General features: G+C 50.2%; 1 protein-coding gene across 3 annotated transcripts; it reads right to left on the bottom strand.

The window, feature by feature from the left end:
• Positions 1 to 15: 15 nt before the first annotated feature.
• On the bottom strand, positions 16 to 16,329 carry UBN1 (ubinuclein 1). 3 transcript variants are annotated; one of them, XM_077274250.1, is made up of 18 exons: positions 16,102 to 16,329; positions 13,983 to 14,395; positions 12,296 to 12,385; positions 12,059 to 12,154; positions 11,315 to 11,449; positions 10,957 to 11,045; positions 10,442 to 10,832; positions 10,244 to 10,308; positions 9,774 to 9,903; positions 9,201 to 9,319; positions 8,680 to 8,799; positions 6,112 to 6,255; positions 5,993 to 6,043; positions 5,801 to 5,843; positions 4,441 to 5,403; positions 3,233 to 3,473; positions 3,029 to 3,121; positions 16 to 2,615 (listed from the first exon to the last, which is right to left on the bottom strand). In XM_077274250.1, exons 2-18 carry the CDS (start codon positions 14,202 to 14,204, stop codon positions 2,542 to 2,544), a joined length of 3,066 nt encoding a protein of 1,021 aa, XP_077130365.1. In that variant the 5' UTR covers positions 14,205 to 14,395; positions 16,102 to 16,329; the 3' UTR covers positions 16 to 2,541. The 3 variants fall into 3 exon arrangements, with proteins under 3 accessions (XP_077130365.1, XP_077130367.1, XP_077130366.1); XM_077274252.1 differs by having other exon boundaries at positions 16 to 2,612; XM_077274251.1 differs by having other exon boundaries at positions 10,957 to 11,042.
• Between the last annotated feature and the right edge of the window lie 100 nt (positions 16,330 to 16,429).

The following is a 16,429-nucleotide window of genomic DNA, read 5'->3' as shown; positions in this document are numbered from 1 at the left end:
AAAAGACAAAAATACTCAGAAAAAAATTAGTTTTATTTTTTTTTTCCAGCACCATCAGTTACATATAAAACTCCCCCCACCCCACCAATCACATTTCTCACACCAAAAAAAAAAATCTTGTACTTACGGGAGACTAAGGAAAAAAAAAAAAACTAATTCCTGAACACCGGACCCTGAGTGTTAAGGGTTAAGGTTCCCATTCGTAAGCATACGTGTGTTTTGCAGCAGCAGTAAAGTACTACACTTTGCAATGAAAAAAAATAAACTTCTGCTACATCCAAAGGACCACTCAAAATGCCAAATAAGGTGCAAGTCCCCCATTAAATGACCAGGGCAACTGGTGACGCGTGCAATTTAATATTTTTTATTTGGCCGGAGTCTTCCTTTAAGTAATGCTGTTTCTCTGCAGGCGGTGTACTACATGGCATGGCCGCCTCGGCCTCGCGATGGCCGATTTTTGGGGTCAGGTTAGCGCCTCCTGTATGAAGAATTAACTACTAGCGCCCCCTAGTGATGGTGCATAAAACAGCAGCCTACATGCCATTCCTGTCTGTGCCTTGTACCCCGGATCTTGACATCCGGCCCCCCGGTACATAAATATATGTACTTTACACCAGCATTTGATAATCCAGAAAGTCCCATAATCCGAACCGCCCAACCTGCGTTGTCATTGACCCACTGATGGCGGATTAAGAGAATTTTATATGTACACGCGTGTGATAACATGCTACATGGGGGGGGTTTAAAAAAATAAAAAAAAAAGCATAGGATAATTTTGGTAACAATTTCAATTATTATTCCAATGGGAGTACTGACTTTTTCCAGTCCAAGACAAAAAAAAAAAATAAATTAAGTGGAATGTGACTCGATGCCGCATCTCAAGTGACATCGACATGGGGAAAAATAAAAGTGCAATGTTCAATAAAGTTAGGAGATCGGCGTACAGGGTGAGTAAACTTATACCACACATTTCTTTGTATTGCTCCAAAGCATCTTAAAATGTAAAACAAACAAAAATTAAAAAAAATATAAAATTATATAAAATAAAAAAATATATATAAAATAAAAAAAAAAATACCGTGTTGTGCACACAGCTCGCTTCAGGCCTATGTGTTCCCATGGTAACAGACTACAGACAGACCAACTCAGCGTAGTCTGATCCTGCAGTCATGTGCAGCTCCAACTCTCGGATTGCTGGAGCGATTAAAAAAAAAAGGTTGCAAAAGTCCACAGTTCCTCCGAATTGGTCCAGTTGCGGATGGATAAAACGTTGTAATAGAGAGGGAGATGCCAGGATGGTGCGGAATCTAGTCTACTCGCTGCAGTGAGGTTATCCAAGACTGCACTTAAAGGGTTATTCTCCATCTTTATGGATGGATATTGTCGGATTGATCTTGTAGAAACAAAGGATTTTTCCAATTTACTCCCTATTAAAATTTGCAGCCGTTCTTGAGATAAACACTTTTCCTTTTGTTTACAACTCGTTGCCTAAGAGACCGACCGCCGCTTCTGTCTAGCATGTAAAAGAGCTGCAAAATAGGTTAGTGCTATATAAATAAAGATTATTAAATTATTAGGAGGCAACAGCGATCCTGGACAGCTTCAAAACAATGCCTAAAAACAGAGTCTGTAAGCATTTTTTGCACTTCCTGCTGTCTAGCAGCGGTGGTCGGTCTCCAAGGCAACCAGCTCTAAAATACAAGAAAAACGTTTTAAAAGCACAAGATTGAAAAAAAAAAAAAAAAAAAAAAGTGTTTGTATTTATCAGCTCCATCCAACAATATATTTCTAGAAAGATGGGGGGGGGGAGAATCATGGCGGTTTTCTCAGCAAAAAGCACCATAGACGGGGTTTGCGATACCAGACATACCCTGTAGATCATGATCAGTCTCTATTCACAGACAGCCAGCAGATTATACAACCATTGAGCTTCATTGGATGTAAAACTGGACTTCCCCTTTAAGAAATTTCCGTATTTGCTGCTTGGACCCCCATAAAACTGCACTGCAGCGAGGAGCTCCGGGGGATCAAAACCACTATAAAGAGCTACTAAAAAACCCCACACCACACACGCCAAAGTGCCAACGTGACCGCAGCAGTACCGTACAAAACTAGTGCAAGAGGCCGCACCCAGAAAGCCATGATTGACAGGTGGACCTGGCGGCAATTTAGGAAAATTAACATATTTCAAAATGTAGAAAAAAAAAAAAGTCATTTTTTTGTAAGTGCCTCTAGGGAGCGATGATGCAAGTGCATAATAATCCACCGATCGGCAGCGGCTCACGGATTGTCACCATGTGGAAGACTGCGGTCTGTAACCCTCTCCTCCCAGGGTCCTCCGAGAATGACGACATCACTGCGCTGCCCCCAGGTGGAGGGGCCGGGGACGACATCCACTCACCTGCACACAATGCCTCCCGTGCGAGGTCAGCACAGCCCCTGACTATGGAGATGTACAGAGGAAAGGACGCACCGGTGTGTATATATATATCCTGTATATTGTCTTACATAAGAGGCCGGGAAGGAGCGGCCTGCGGGTCCTCAGGGGTGACTGGGCCGGCCGGGCCTCATCTGGGAAGGCTGAACTCCTTTGCTCTGAGCGTGTGCGCCATCTGCTGGAAGGAGATAGAAATGCTTGTTAATAAAACCCAATAAAAAGCATCATATAACAAACATGGCTGCCGTCTTCCATAAACAGCGCCACACGGTTATGTTCGGTATTACAGCCACTACTTCATTACAACGGAGCGAAATTGCAGTCCCGCACCTGACCAGTGGCCAGGTTGTGGCGCTGTTTGTAGGAAAATGTTTTTTTTTTCCATCCCCTTTTAGTTTATTTATGCTCTGCGGATTCCAGGCATGCTGGGAGTTTTAGTTCTGCATCAGCTGAAGAGCCCTGATCCGATGCCTCTTTGTTACGTATGGGCAGGACTGCCACCCAGTGGTGACGAGCGGTATTACGTGCAAGGTCGCCGAGGTTCCCATCCCTCCACATCCCTGCAGAGAGGCCTGTGTGACCCGACCGTACCTGTCTGTGCCGGCTGCAAGTGTCCAGATAAGGACGGGCGGGGAATCGGCGTGGTATGCTGGCCTGTACTGGTATGGAGACCACCGAGGATATCTGGAAAGAGAGGGGTGGGGACGGGCACGTTGTCAGAGACCCTGCACAATCTGTAACCCACAAAGCTCGGGCCATATGGAATAATGACACGGCTGGATGGGTGGCACTTACTCCTTGGCAGTCCGTGGTTGAAGGTGCCCGGGGCCGGCCCGGTGACGATGGCGTCTTTCGACGCTCCGGCTTTTGGTGAAGGCTCAGTGGTGAAGGACACGACGCGCAGGGGAAAGCTGTTCAGGGTGGAGAGGACGCTCAGGGAGGCCGGGGCGGGCATCTTCCCTCCGTTCTGTTTGTAACGTGGCGTCAGGATGGTCAGCGGAGGGGAAAACAGTCCGGGCCCAGCGCTCTTCTGTACCTGGGGGGACACAAGCCATGTGCACAATGGTCAGCACGTCACCTCCGACACACGGGCAGCCACCCCCAGGCTGACCCCGATATGCGGGCTTCCACCCACTACGCCCTGTCAATCCACCCCCACAACATGCGGCTGCCACCCACGACGCCCGGGCCGTCCCTCTCCACCCTGACACGCAGGCAGCCACCCCCCGGCTGTCCCCACCCCACCTCACACAGGCAGCCACCCCCGGGCTCCGGGCTGACCCCCCGATATGCCGGCTTCCATCCCTACGCCCTATCAAACCACCCCCCAACAAGCGGCTGCCACCCACGACGCCCGGGCCGTCCCTCTGCACCCTGACACACAGGCAGCCACCCCCGGGCTGCCCCCACCCCACCTCACACAGGCAGCCACCCCCGGGCTCCGGGCTGACCCCCCGATATGCCGGCTTCCATCCCTACGCCCTATCAACCCCCCCAACACGCGGCTGCCACCCACGACGCCCGGGCCGTGCCTTCTCCACCCTGACACGCAGGCAGCCACCCCCCGGCTGACCCCGATATGCGGGCTTCCACCCACTACGCCCTATGAAGCCACCCTCCAACACGTGGCTGCCACCCACGACGCCCAGGCCGTCCCTTCTCCACCCTGACACGCAGGCAGCCACCCACAGGCTGCCCCCACCACACCTCACACAGGCAGCCACCCCAGACAACTGGCCATGCCCCAACACCCGGGCCCTCACTTCCTGACACAAAGACGCCCGGGCAATCCTTCTCCACCCCGCCACACAGGCCGCCACTTCTGACGGCCGACCCACCCAATACACAGGCCGCCACTTCCGCCGCCCAGCCCACCCCTCGTTAGAGGCAAGTGCTGGCTGTACAGCACTGCTGGCCCCCGCTGTGAATGGACAGGGCTCTGTGTACCCACCATGTAAATCCCTTATTGGTAGAAGTTAAAGATGGCCGCTGGTCGTACTTACACCGATGTTCAATGCTTTTCCTCCCACCATGGATGACGTTATCAGCTTGGCCACTCCTTGCGTCCCTCCTCCGCAGTCTTGAGGAGCCATTAGGGTCAGCTTCTGGGGCGGGCGAGGGGGCATCTTCATTGACATGGTGGTGGGGTTATGGCTGGTGGATGAAGGGGCTTGGTTCAGAGCCATGGTGCCGGTGAGCAGCGGGGCGGGCGGGCGGTTCACACTTCCCCTGTAGACTTGCGCTCCAGCGGGGCCGGGATTATTGGGGGGTTTGGACATGAATGCTGGAGAAACTATGAGCTTGTGGCTGGTGCCAGTGGGAGATGGCGGAGGAGGAATGCCCTGGGGTTTGGTCTGAGGGGCGAGAGGCTGCTGTGAGGGCGACGGTGCAAACACTTTGGCGCCACCGCTTTGGATGGGGTGAGTGAAGCTTCCCTTGCTCGCTGGGTGGCTCACGTGGTAGACATTGGGCGGCACTGATGGGTTTGGCGCTGGAGTCTTTGCTGGCCCCGGCTGGTGCTGGGCCTCAGGTGAGGGCTTAGGACTGGGCACAGATGGCGCCGTCTTCTTCTCCGAGCCCAAAGTCATAAACTTCTTATGGAACACGGGCCGCGCTGAAGGTTGCGATGTGGCGATGACGGGAGGGCACAGCTTCTCCTTCTCATCCGCCACCACAATGGTGGCTTTCTCAGGCACAGAGGATTTCGAGGGGGCTGGAAACTCAAAGGCGGGGACGGAGGGTCTGCCAGAAAGGGCCGTCAGGTGCTCGGCGACTCCGTCCAGTGAGGGAGGGTTGCGGATCAGATCTCCATCCAGTGAGTTGTCCTGAGCGTGTGCGGACACGGGCGAGCCACCAGACGTGGACACTGCGGATGGAGGACTGTCCCTGGCTGCAGCACTGGCCGCACGGGCCGGCGGGTCCGAGGAGGAGCTGGGGACGGCCTCGTCCGGCTTCTTACATGATTCCTATAGTGAGAAGAAATCACAATGTGAGCAAAGCATGACCCGACCATATGAACAGAGGAGATGGACTCATACAGTCACCCACACCGGGAAAGAGGGGCCCACGTCTCCGCAGCAAAATGTGAGGTGGTCACATATATACTAAGTGACTGGAGAAGAGCTCATAGAAGGTGTACGGGCCGCCTTTACATGGGGTTTCCATGTAGACCATCACAGTCCGGCCGGTAAGGACCACACAGTAACATCCCACCCGGCAGCAGACATGACATTTATCCGAATAGGGACAATACACCTTCGGCTGAGTAGAAGAGATCCTGGGAGAACCTATGCCACCGGATCTCCCGCATAATTTACTGACCAGATCCCCGTCTGCAGAAATCTACAAGAAATATTTTTTTACCTTCGCTTTGGCTTTCGAGGGAATGAAGGATTTATTCATTGCCCTAAAAAGTAAAAAAAGATAAAAATTAATATTTCAATGTCCCTTTAAATACATGAAGTGAACAGTAACACGGGCGCTTTACAGGCGGCCGGGGACCCGTGGTGAAAAATCGCCATCGCCCCCCGTCCCGTGTGAAAGTCACATACTCACATCAGCGAGCTGAGCTGCGGGTACAGACGTCGGCTCTCCTTGAAAAGCGTCCTGCAAGTGACACAGGCGACATAAGAAAGGGCAACACAGGCACAAATCCTCCCGAGGACCCCACATACCGGGCCTGCATCCATCCTCGGGGCCACAAGGGTTTCACCTCCTCGTCCAGGAAGCATTTCAGATAATCCTCCAGACTGGACATGCCGCTGGTCTCCGGCTCGTATAGATCCACCTTCATCCGCACAAGCTGGCACAGAAGCAGCCTGCAGAGACAGAGGGGCCCGGCGGACAATATGGCTGCTGCTCCAACATCTATGGGGCTGGGAAGCCACTTAACCCCGTAACACAGGACTTTTTAAATTTTGCATTTTTTTTTTTTCTCTCTTCTTCCAAGAGACAGAACTTTTTTTGTAGTTTTGAATTACATTATTCACTTTACCATATAATGTACTGCAAAAAACATCCCGGTGGGGAAAAAATGCAATTACACCATTGTTTTTTTGGGGGTTATGCTTTTATGACCGGCAGGTCGGTGCCATTACTTGTCTTTTTAGGGGTTAGAATAAATATTTTTATGCCATTTTCCGGCATTAATGTAACTTTTTTCATTTTTCCATCATTGGAGCGGTGCGATGACTCATTTTTATTGCGATTTTAGTTGATGCCATTTTGGTTTATACAGGTCCTTCTCAAAAAATTAGCATATAGTGTTAAATTTCATTATTTACCATAATGTAATGATTACAATTAAACTTTCATATATTATAGATTCATTATCCACCAACTGAAATTTGTCAGGTCTTTTATTGTTTTAATACTGATGATTTTGGCATACAACTCCTGATAACCCAAAAAACCTGTCTCAATAAATTAGCATATTTCACCCGACCAATCAAATAAAAGTGTTTTTTAATACCAAACAAAAAAACCATCAAATAATAATGTTCAGTTATGCACTCAATACTTGGTCGGGAATCCTTTGGCAGAAATGACTGCTTCAATGCGGCGTGGCATGGAGGCAATCAGCCTGTGACACTGCTGAGATGTTATGGAGGCCCAGGATGCTTCAATAGCGGCCTTAAGCTCATCCAGAGTGTTGGGTCTTGCGTCTCTCAACTTTCTCTTCACAATATCCCACAGATTCTCTATGGGGTTCAGGTCAGGAGAGTTGGCAGGCCAATTGAGCACAGTAATACCATGGTCAGTAAACCATTTACCAGTGGTTTTGGCACTGTGAGCAGGTGCCAGGTCGTGCTGAAAAATGAAATCTTCATCTCCATAAAGCATTTCAGCCGATGGAAGCATGAAGTGCTCCAAAATCTCCTGATAGCTAGCTGCATTGACCCTGCCCTTGATGAAACACAGTGGACCAACACCAGCAGCTGACATGGCACCCCACACCATCACTGACTGTGGGTACTTGACACTGGACTTCAGGCATTTTGGCATTTCCTTCTCCCCAGTCATCCTCCAGACTCTGGCACCTTGATTTCCGAATGACATGCAAAATTTGCTTTCATCAGAAAAAAGTACTTGGGACCACTTAGCAACAGTCCAGTGCTGCTTCTCTGTAGCCCAGGTCAGGCGCTTCTGCCGCTGTTTACCTGGGGAATGCGGCACCTGTAGCCCATTTCCTGCACACGCCTGTGCACGGTGGCTCTGGATGTTTCCACACCAGACTCAGTCCACTGCTTCCTCAGGTTCCCCAAGGTCTGGAATCGGTCCTTCTCCACAATCTTCCTCAGGGTCCGGTCACCTCTTCTCGTTGTACAGCGTTTTCTGCCACATTGTTTCCTTCCAACAGACTTACCATTGAGGTGCCTTGATACAGCACTCTGGGAACAGCCTATTTGTTGAGAAATTTCTTTCTGGGTCTTACCCTCTTGCTTGAGGGTGTCAATGATGGCCTTCTTGACATCTGTCAGGTCGCTAGTCTTACCCATGATGGGGGTTTTGAGTAATGAACCAGGCAGGGAGTTTTTAAAAGCCTCAGGTATCTTTTGCATGTGTTTAGAGTTAATTAGTTGATTCAGAAGATTAGGGTAATAGGTCGTTTAGAGAACCTTTTCTTGATATGCTAATTTATTGAGACAGGTTTTTTGGGTTTTCAGGAGTTGTAGGCCAAAATCATCAGTATTAAAACAATAAAAAACCTGACAAATTTCAGTTGGTGGATAATGAATCTATAATATATGAAAGTTTAATTGTAATCATTACATTATGGTAAATAATGAAATTTAACACTATATGCTAATTTTATGAGAAGAACCTGTATATGATGAGGTGATAGATTATTGCTGTGTTTTTTTCTGGGAAGTGCAGGAACCGTAAAGAATCAGGTCAACAAGCGGCATCAATTTTATATTTTCACAGGTTGGACTTTTTTGGACATGGCAATACCGAATGATTTTTCTTTATTTTTAATGATGGCATGGGGGGCGATTCCAGTTTCTGGAGTTTTTTTAAACTTTAGTTTCCCGTCCCCTTGGAGGATTGATCCTGCGATTGTTCGGTGGCTTATTCTATATATGAAGGTATCACAGTACTGCTGCATCTAGTGAAATCGCAGTCTCCGGCCTGAGGCCGAGTCACAGGAGTGCCAGGATGGCAGTGACAATGCCCTCACAGGGGGTGCACCACTCTTCTATGTGCGGCCCCTTTGTCATGGTGGCGGACGTCATTCTCACCTGATCTCCTCCGTCCACTGAAACTTCTTCCGGGGGCCGGCGCCTGCTTTCTTGCTCCCCTTGTCTTCGTCCTCCTCCTCTTTGGGCAGCGTCTTCTGCTCCTTGTCCTCACACAATATCCTGACGGGTGAAAGGAAAATAAAAGACTTGCAATTGGAGTTTACCGCAAAGATCATTTTAACGCTTTCACTACTGGAATAACTTTCAATTCTGCATTAGTAACGAAAAAAAATGTCTCTTATCCCCCTCCCCATCTGTAGATGCCAGCGATCAGCTGCAGCGGTCAGGTGGGTGAACGGAGATGGCTTCCCCAGTTTTAGGACTGGAAGTCATTTGTTACGATCTCTGCATGCTGTGAGGGAATGGAAACACTGCCGTACAGCCCCATATACCTCCGAGCATGCTTACATGTGTCAGGGAGGCCCTGGGTCTCCAACAGCCGGGGTGTAAGATGGCCCAGTACACATGGTCAGGGATTGGGGGCAGAACGCCGACGGCGTGCATGGGTCGGCGGCTCTTACTTGGCGTACTTGGCTTGGTTGTACTCCTTTAGCTCCGCGTGATACTTGCAGACCAGTTCCGGCATCAACTTCGCCACTGCTTCCTTCAGCTTCCTTAATGGTTCCCGTAATCGCTCGCTCTGCGGAGCAAAACATGATTTTGTGTCTGCAGCTCCCTTACAGACCCATGCGTCTCCATGGTAACAGACAACAGTCTGATCCAGTAGTCATTGCCTTCCGTTTCTTACTGGCTGCGTGGTCAGTTTGTTTGCTGTCTGTTACTATAAAGACACCAGCGTTTTGCACGGGAGCTGTAGGCACAAAACGTTGGCGGGTTTTTAATTTAAACCGGTTTCTTTTTTCTTAAAAGGCATGGAGACTAGGAAAAAAAAAACAAATTGGTTATGATGGCAGACCTAGCCATTATGCACGTGATTTCTGCAGATAATCACTGGCCTTGGCATGACGTTTGCAAGTACGGCACGAGACTACAGAGTCCAGTGACTGGCTGCAGCGGTTATGCCATCGCTGCTGCAGGAATGGTGAGGGACTAAACAGGTGAGTAACGCTGGCTGTGTTATGGCCGCCGCTCACCTGTTTGTGCGTGTAGAGGCGGCTGGCCCACTTCACCAGAACGTCCTTACTGCAGGGGAGGATGGAGGACAGGTGGCTGAAGACGGAGGAGCGCTGGCTCGGGCTCAGCTCACGACAGAGCAGGTAAATGCTGCCGCAAAGAAATAGGAGACGTTAGTAAGAGAGCAGGGGTGCTGCGTACACAACACAGAATGCATAACTGCAGCGCGACCCCCCAAAAAAGAAGTCAGGGGGTGGGGAATAGAGCTGGAGTGACAGAGGCTTCAGATCTACCGTAGCTCTTCAGCCTCATTAACAGATCAATCCATGAGCTGATTTCACAGTAACGGAGGAACAGAGCGGCCGCGTGAAGGGATTACAGGACGCATCACATCCAAATAGTTTGGGGGGGGGGTGAAATCCTGCTGACAGGTTCCCTTTAATACAGGAGCAATTCTTCCGCCATAATCTGCCCGTTCCGTTATACTCACTCCAGAAGCGACATGTTCATTTCGGGGGAAAACAACTTTTTCTTGTTGCCAGGTGTCTGAAGCCACTGAAATACCAGAAGAGAACACGGATTGGGTCAGTGTGAACAAGGACTAATAATAATGAACAAAATATATATAATTTATATTAATAATATAAAGAAAAAACCAAACTGATTTCAACACGGCGCCGTGATTTACCTTAGTAAATTCCTTAATCTTCTTCTCTGTTGCAGGCGGCAACCCCTCCAATAAAGATGGCGGCTTCTTAAACTCCTCTCCCTTCTCTGCGGGGACGGACAGGTTTTCCGCTTCCTTCTTGATGGAGGGGATGGCCTTGGTGTTGGTAGCTTGGAGAAGTTTGCTCTCAGGCGCCTGGGTGGACGGTGGCGGATCTGGGGCTGGATCGGCCTCTCGTTGTGGCAGGGCAGGGGATATCGCCGTTGTAGGGGCGGCGGCGGCTGCGTTGGGCAGCGCAGAACTCGTCCATGTCTCATATTCTTTCTTATCCTTCTCAAACTTGGCCAGCATCTCCTGCAGTTTGCCCATCAGCCTCTTCTTTTTCTCCTTGGTGCCGTTCAGAGCCTTGAACCTAAAAATGCAGGAGAGCGTTTGCGGAGCGGTGCGTGACTGACCACATTTTGCATCTTCAAGGATTTTGAGCCCTCCTAGTCGGACAGTAAATTGTCGTGTCGCCGCGTCAGACGACATCTTACCCGGATTTGGAGTATTTGCCTTTTTTACTCTTTTTTTCCTCCTCTCGTTTCCTTCGCTTCGCTTTGTCTCCTCGCTCCTTTATTTTCTGCTAGGAGGAATGAACAGAACTGTTAGGGGTCGGAAGAAGCTTTGGGTAATTTTGACAACTACCTGAAATAAAATTACGGACGTGAATGTCATCCATGTAGCATGGTCCGCGCAGAATCGCATACAGAACCTCACGGCAGTAAAGGGGTTGCCCCCACCCCCGGTCGGCCATCTTTGTACACCCATTAGGTTCTCATTCAGAATATTACACCATTAGCGGCCGATTATCATTCCCTATCTGTACACGATACACACAGATGGCCGCTTCACCTTGGGAGCCTTCTTTTTCTTCTCTCGGGTGGATTCGTCTTCAGATTCGGACGCTTGTCTGAACTGTAATGTTCCCGTGTTGATGTAAAATCCTCCATGCTTTGTGTTCAGTGAGGCTGGAACCAATTCATCGTACTGAGGGCGGAAAACCAGAGAGATGAACATCCAAAATCTGATACTAACAGCGGCCATTAGACTGCAGCTCCGAGGGTCCCTGCATCCGCTCCGAGGGTCCCTCCATCCGCTCACTGGGGCCCAGCTCTGAGAAGTGGCTGTTCTCGGATCACCTTCAGTACCGAGAACGGACAGTACACGGCTCTGAACATTTGACTGTGGGGGCTCCGGGTGTCGGACTCCCACCGATCTGATATTAATGACCTATCCTAAGGATAGGCTATCAATATGTAAGACTCCTTTATATATCAACATTGTATTTTGCCATCTTAGTCTGTTAGGGGTTAAATCTCTAATTATAGATTCCGAGATCCCTCGGGATCCACCAGAGACGATTGTTCGGGGGGCCGCGAGAGGGAAATCTCAGAACAGCTGTACAGGAAACCTTTTGGGAACCTGCGCAGTGTCTCATATTTATGTGTCCCCCGGGAGCAAGCTGTCACCATCACAAAGGCGACATGCAGCAATAGGGTACAGCGTGGACATCGGAGGCTCCTATATCAGTCACATTAAAGGGCCGCACACTGCTCAATTTGCACAACACTCAGCGTTCAGGGGCTGACAACCTACCGCCTCAGAGTTGTCGATGAATGAGTCGGACTCGTCGTACCCGTAACCCATGTCAATGAGATCCTGCGCGCGGTCCCTGCGACGCTTCTGCTTTCCCTGCAGATACATGAGAGGACAATGCGGTGGTCCGATACAGCAGGGTCGTCCCCCAGGAGGACCGAAACACAGACGACCGGACCGCGTCAGCTTTAGTTATGTCACAGAATCAACAAAGCATGAGGAACGGCCGACACTCACATATCTCTCCTCAAACTTCTTGGATAAAGCTTCAACTTCCTTCCTCTGAGCGTCTTCATCAGTGAAGGGATCCAATTGCTTCTTTAGAGTCTGAAAATAAAAAGGAAACAGAAAATATTACTGGGGTCTGAGCAAAATATACACGGTGTACACACAGTACTGATCCCAAGTTACCTCCTGTATTATACCCCAGAGCTGCACTCACTACTCTGCTGGTGCAGTCACTGTGTGCATACATTACAGTACTGATCCTGAGTTACATCCTGTATTATACTCCAGAGCTGCACTCAATACTCTGCTGGTGCAGTCACTGTGTACATACATTACATTACTGATCCTGAGTTACATCCTGTATTATACCATAGAGCTGCACTCACTATTCTGCTTGTGCAGTCACTGTGTACATACATTACATTACTGATCCTGAGTTACATCCTGTATTATACTCCAGAGCTGCACTCACTATTCTGCTGGTGCAGTCACTGTGTACATACATTACATTACTGATCCTGAGTTACCTCCTGTATTATACTCCAGAGCTGCACTCACTATTCTGCTGGTGCAGTCACTGTGTACATACATTACATTACTGATCCCGAGTTACATCCTGTATTATACTCCAGAGCTGCACTCACTATTCTGCTGGTGCAGTCACTGTGTACATACATTACATTACTGATCCTGAGTTACATCCTGTATTATACTCCAGAGCTGCACTCACTATTCTGCTGGTGCAGTCACTGTGTACATACATTACTGATCCTGAGTTACATCCTGTATTATACCCCAGAGCTGCACTCACTATTCTGCTGGTGCAGTCACTGTGTACATACATTACTGATCCTGAGTTACATCCTGTATTATACCCCAGAGCTGCACTCACTATTCTGCTGGTGCAGTCACTGTGTACATACATTACATTACTGATCCTGAGTTACATCCTGTATTATACCCCAGAGCTGCACTCACTATTCTGCTGGTGCAGTCACTGTGTACATACATTACATTACTGATCCTGAGTTACATCCTGTATTATACCCCAGAGCTGCACTCACTATTCTGCTGGTGCAGTCACTGTGTACAGACATTACATTACTGATCCTGAGTTACATCCTGTATTATACCCCAGAGCTGCACTCACTATTCTGCTGGTGCAGTCACTGTGTACATATATTACATTACTGATCCTGAGTTACATCCTGTATTATACCCCAGAGCTGCACTCACTATTCTGCTGGTGCAGTCACTGTGTACATACATTACTGATCCTGAGTTACATCCTGTATTATACCCCAGAGCTGCACTCACTATTCTGCTGGTGCAGTCACTGTGTACATACATTACTGATCCTGAGTTACATCCTGTATTATACCCCAGAGCTGCACTCACTATTCTGCTGGTGCAGTCACTGTGTACATACATTACATTACTGATCCTGAGTTACATCCTGTATTATACCCCAGAGCTGCACTCACTATTCTGCTGGTGCAGTCACTGTGTACATACATTACATTACTGATCCTGAGTTACATCCTGTATTATACCCCAGAGCTGCACTCACTATTCTGCTGGTGCAGTCACTGTGTACATACATTACATTACTGATCCTGAGTTACATCCTGTATTATACCCCAGAGCAGCGCTCACTATTCTGCTGCTGCAGTCACTGTGGACATTATTCTCTCACCTTCTCCGGATGCTTCTTCTCGTTCCTCCGCAGGTTACGTAGCAATTCTGGATAGAAAAACTCAGGACACTTCTTCTGATCCGGCTCGAAGAGCGTCAGTGCGATGCGAACGGTTGCGGCCACTGAGGTCTCCGGGTCCTGGTCGTCGCTGCGAGGCTTCTTGGGTGCAGGCGGCTGTATGGGCACATTGGAGGAGAGCTGCACCCTCCGGGGCTCGGCCATGGTCTCCGCACAGTTATGACGAGGGGCTCAGCTGATAGGTGCCATTGTCTGGGGGTAATCGGATGGATTCTTCAGTTTCGGCCCCGCGGCCACAGCACGCCTGCTCCGCGGACTGCAGCTCCTCTATCCGGAGGCTTTATAGAGGAGGCTGCACCGGGCCGACAGAATCTGCTCTTCTCTCATTACTGCAGCTGGGAGGGGAATAATCACAGCGTCAGATTATGGGGAGCAGAACGTCAGGCTGCTGCTCTGTCCATCCCCCATGGTTTACACTGCAGCCCTGCTCCTCGACACTGGCTATTAAAGGGGCTGCAGCGCTCTGCGGGGAGCCGAGGCTCAGCGCCACTCTTATTCTGCACTGACACATTGTAACAAAGTATCAGGGCAGTTCACAAAGGATTGAAGAGTGGGCGCTACTGAAACAAACACTCAGCTGCAATCAGTATTAGGCCGCAGCAGGTTTTCAGCCTCCATGATCCCTTTACTGACAGCAAACAGAGATCTTGAAAATGGGGAAGAATTAAAACTAATAAGGTAAAAATAGCGGCAGAAGATTCATGATTTGAGGATTTGGCCTCACTGATAGTCGGGCGCTCACAGCCGTGGCATTGCCAGCACTGGGCGCGGGGCCCTCCCCATATGCAGCCACATGCCTGGTACCATCGTATGCCCCGAGTATGGAGGCGACTACTATGGCGCCATTCAGTGATGCTGTGCCCCCCGCACGGGGTGTATGGTGCAGATCAGCTGATCAAAGTGTATTATAGGCGCTAACATGGGGGAGACGTTACTGAGGGGGGTAATAGGGGGGAGACGTTACTGAGGGGGGGAATAGGGGGGAGACGTTACTGAGGGGGGGTAACAGGGGGGAGACATTACTGGTTACTGAGGGGGGTAATAGGGGGGAGACGCTACTGAGGGGGGGTAATAGGGGGAGACATTACTGGTTACTGAGGAGAGGTGTAATATGGGGGTAATGATGGTAGGAGGGGAGTAATATGGGGGTAATGATGGTAGGAGGGGTGTAATACGGGGGTAATGATGGTAGGAGGGGTGTAATACGGGGATAATGCCGGTAGGAGGGATGTAATACGGGGGTAATGACGGTAGGAGGGGTGTAATATGGGGGTAATGACGGTGGGAGGGGTGTAATACGGGGGTAATGATGGTAGGAGGGGTGTAATACGGGGGTAATGACGGTAGGAGGGGTGTAATATGGGGGTAATGACGGTGGGAGGGGTGTAATACGGGGGTAATGATGGTAGGAGGGGTGTAATACGGGGGTAATGACGGTAGGAGGGGTGTAATATGGGGGTAATGACGGTGGGAGGGGTGTAATACGGGGGTAATGACGGTAGGAGGGGTGTAATACGGGGGTAATGACGGTAGGAGGGGTGTAATACGGGGGTAATGACGGTAGGAGCGGTGTAATACGGGGGTAATGATGGTAGGAGGGGTGTAATACGGGGGTAATGACGGTAGGAGGGGTGTAATACGGGGGTAATGATGGTGGGAGGGGTGTAATACGGGGGTAATGATGGTGGGAGGGGTGTAATACGGGGGTAATGACGGTAGGAGGGGTGTAATACGGGGGTAATGACGGTAGGAGGGACAGGCAGGCGGTTGCCAGGGGCACCAGCTCCTCGGCCGGCGGACACTGCTCGCCCCCCGGTCACTCACCGCCTGACCATTCAGCCATTCCCTCACTGAGGGACTCCCGCGCCCTGAGCTTTCTTTTATACTCGCGGGCCACTCCATTACCGGCAGCACGAGGGGGCAGGAAGAGTCCACCAATCTCCGAACACCGGGGATGACCCAAGTACCCGGAAGTGCGCTCCTCTATAAGTCCCGCTTTCTGCCCTCGGACCGGTCGGTCCCTGGTACCCGGATAACTCACCGTGATGCTGTCCGGGTCCCCGGTGCCTGTCACGTGGTCCGGTGAAGAGGCAGAACGCCTCTTTCCCCCTCCCCTCTTACGTCACATGACTACACCATCCAGGACTACGACAAAAACAACAACAACCGCTGACAGCCGCACGCCACCCCACGTGACCCAGCTCGACCAATGAGCGCTCCGGCGGATCACGTGCCCGCGCTTTTGTTCTCTGCCAGGATGTTGCAGCCAGTGAGTTGTCTTCCCGCCTTTTCCTATTGGTGGAGTTCGCGGCGCGGAGGAGGCCGCGGATTGGTTATCGCCCCGTACGTGAGCGGCTCCGTGTGACGAG

This window comes from Ranitomeya variabilis, chromosome 7 (assembly GCF_051348905.1).
Source record: "Ranitomeya variabilis isolate aRanVar5 chromosome 7, aRanVar5.hap1, whole genome shotgun sequence".
Lineage (NCBI taxonomy): Eukaryota > Metazoa > Chordata > Amphibia > Anura > Dendrobatidae > Ranitomeya > Ranitomeya variabilis.
Note: the sequence above shows the minus strand (reverse complement) of the source record. Positions and strands in the feature narration are given on the sequence as shown.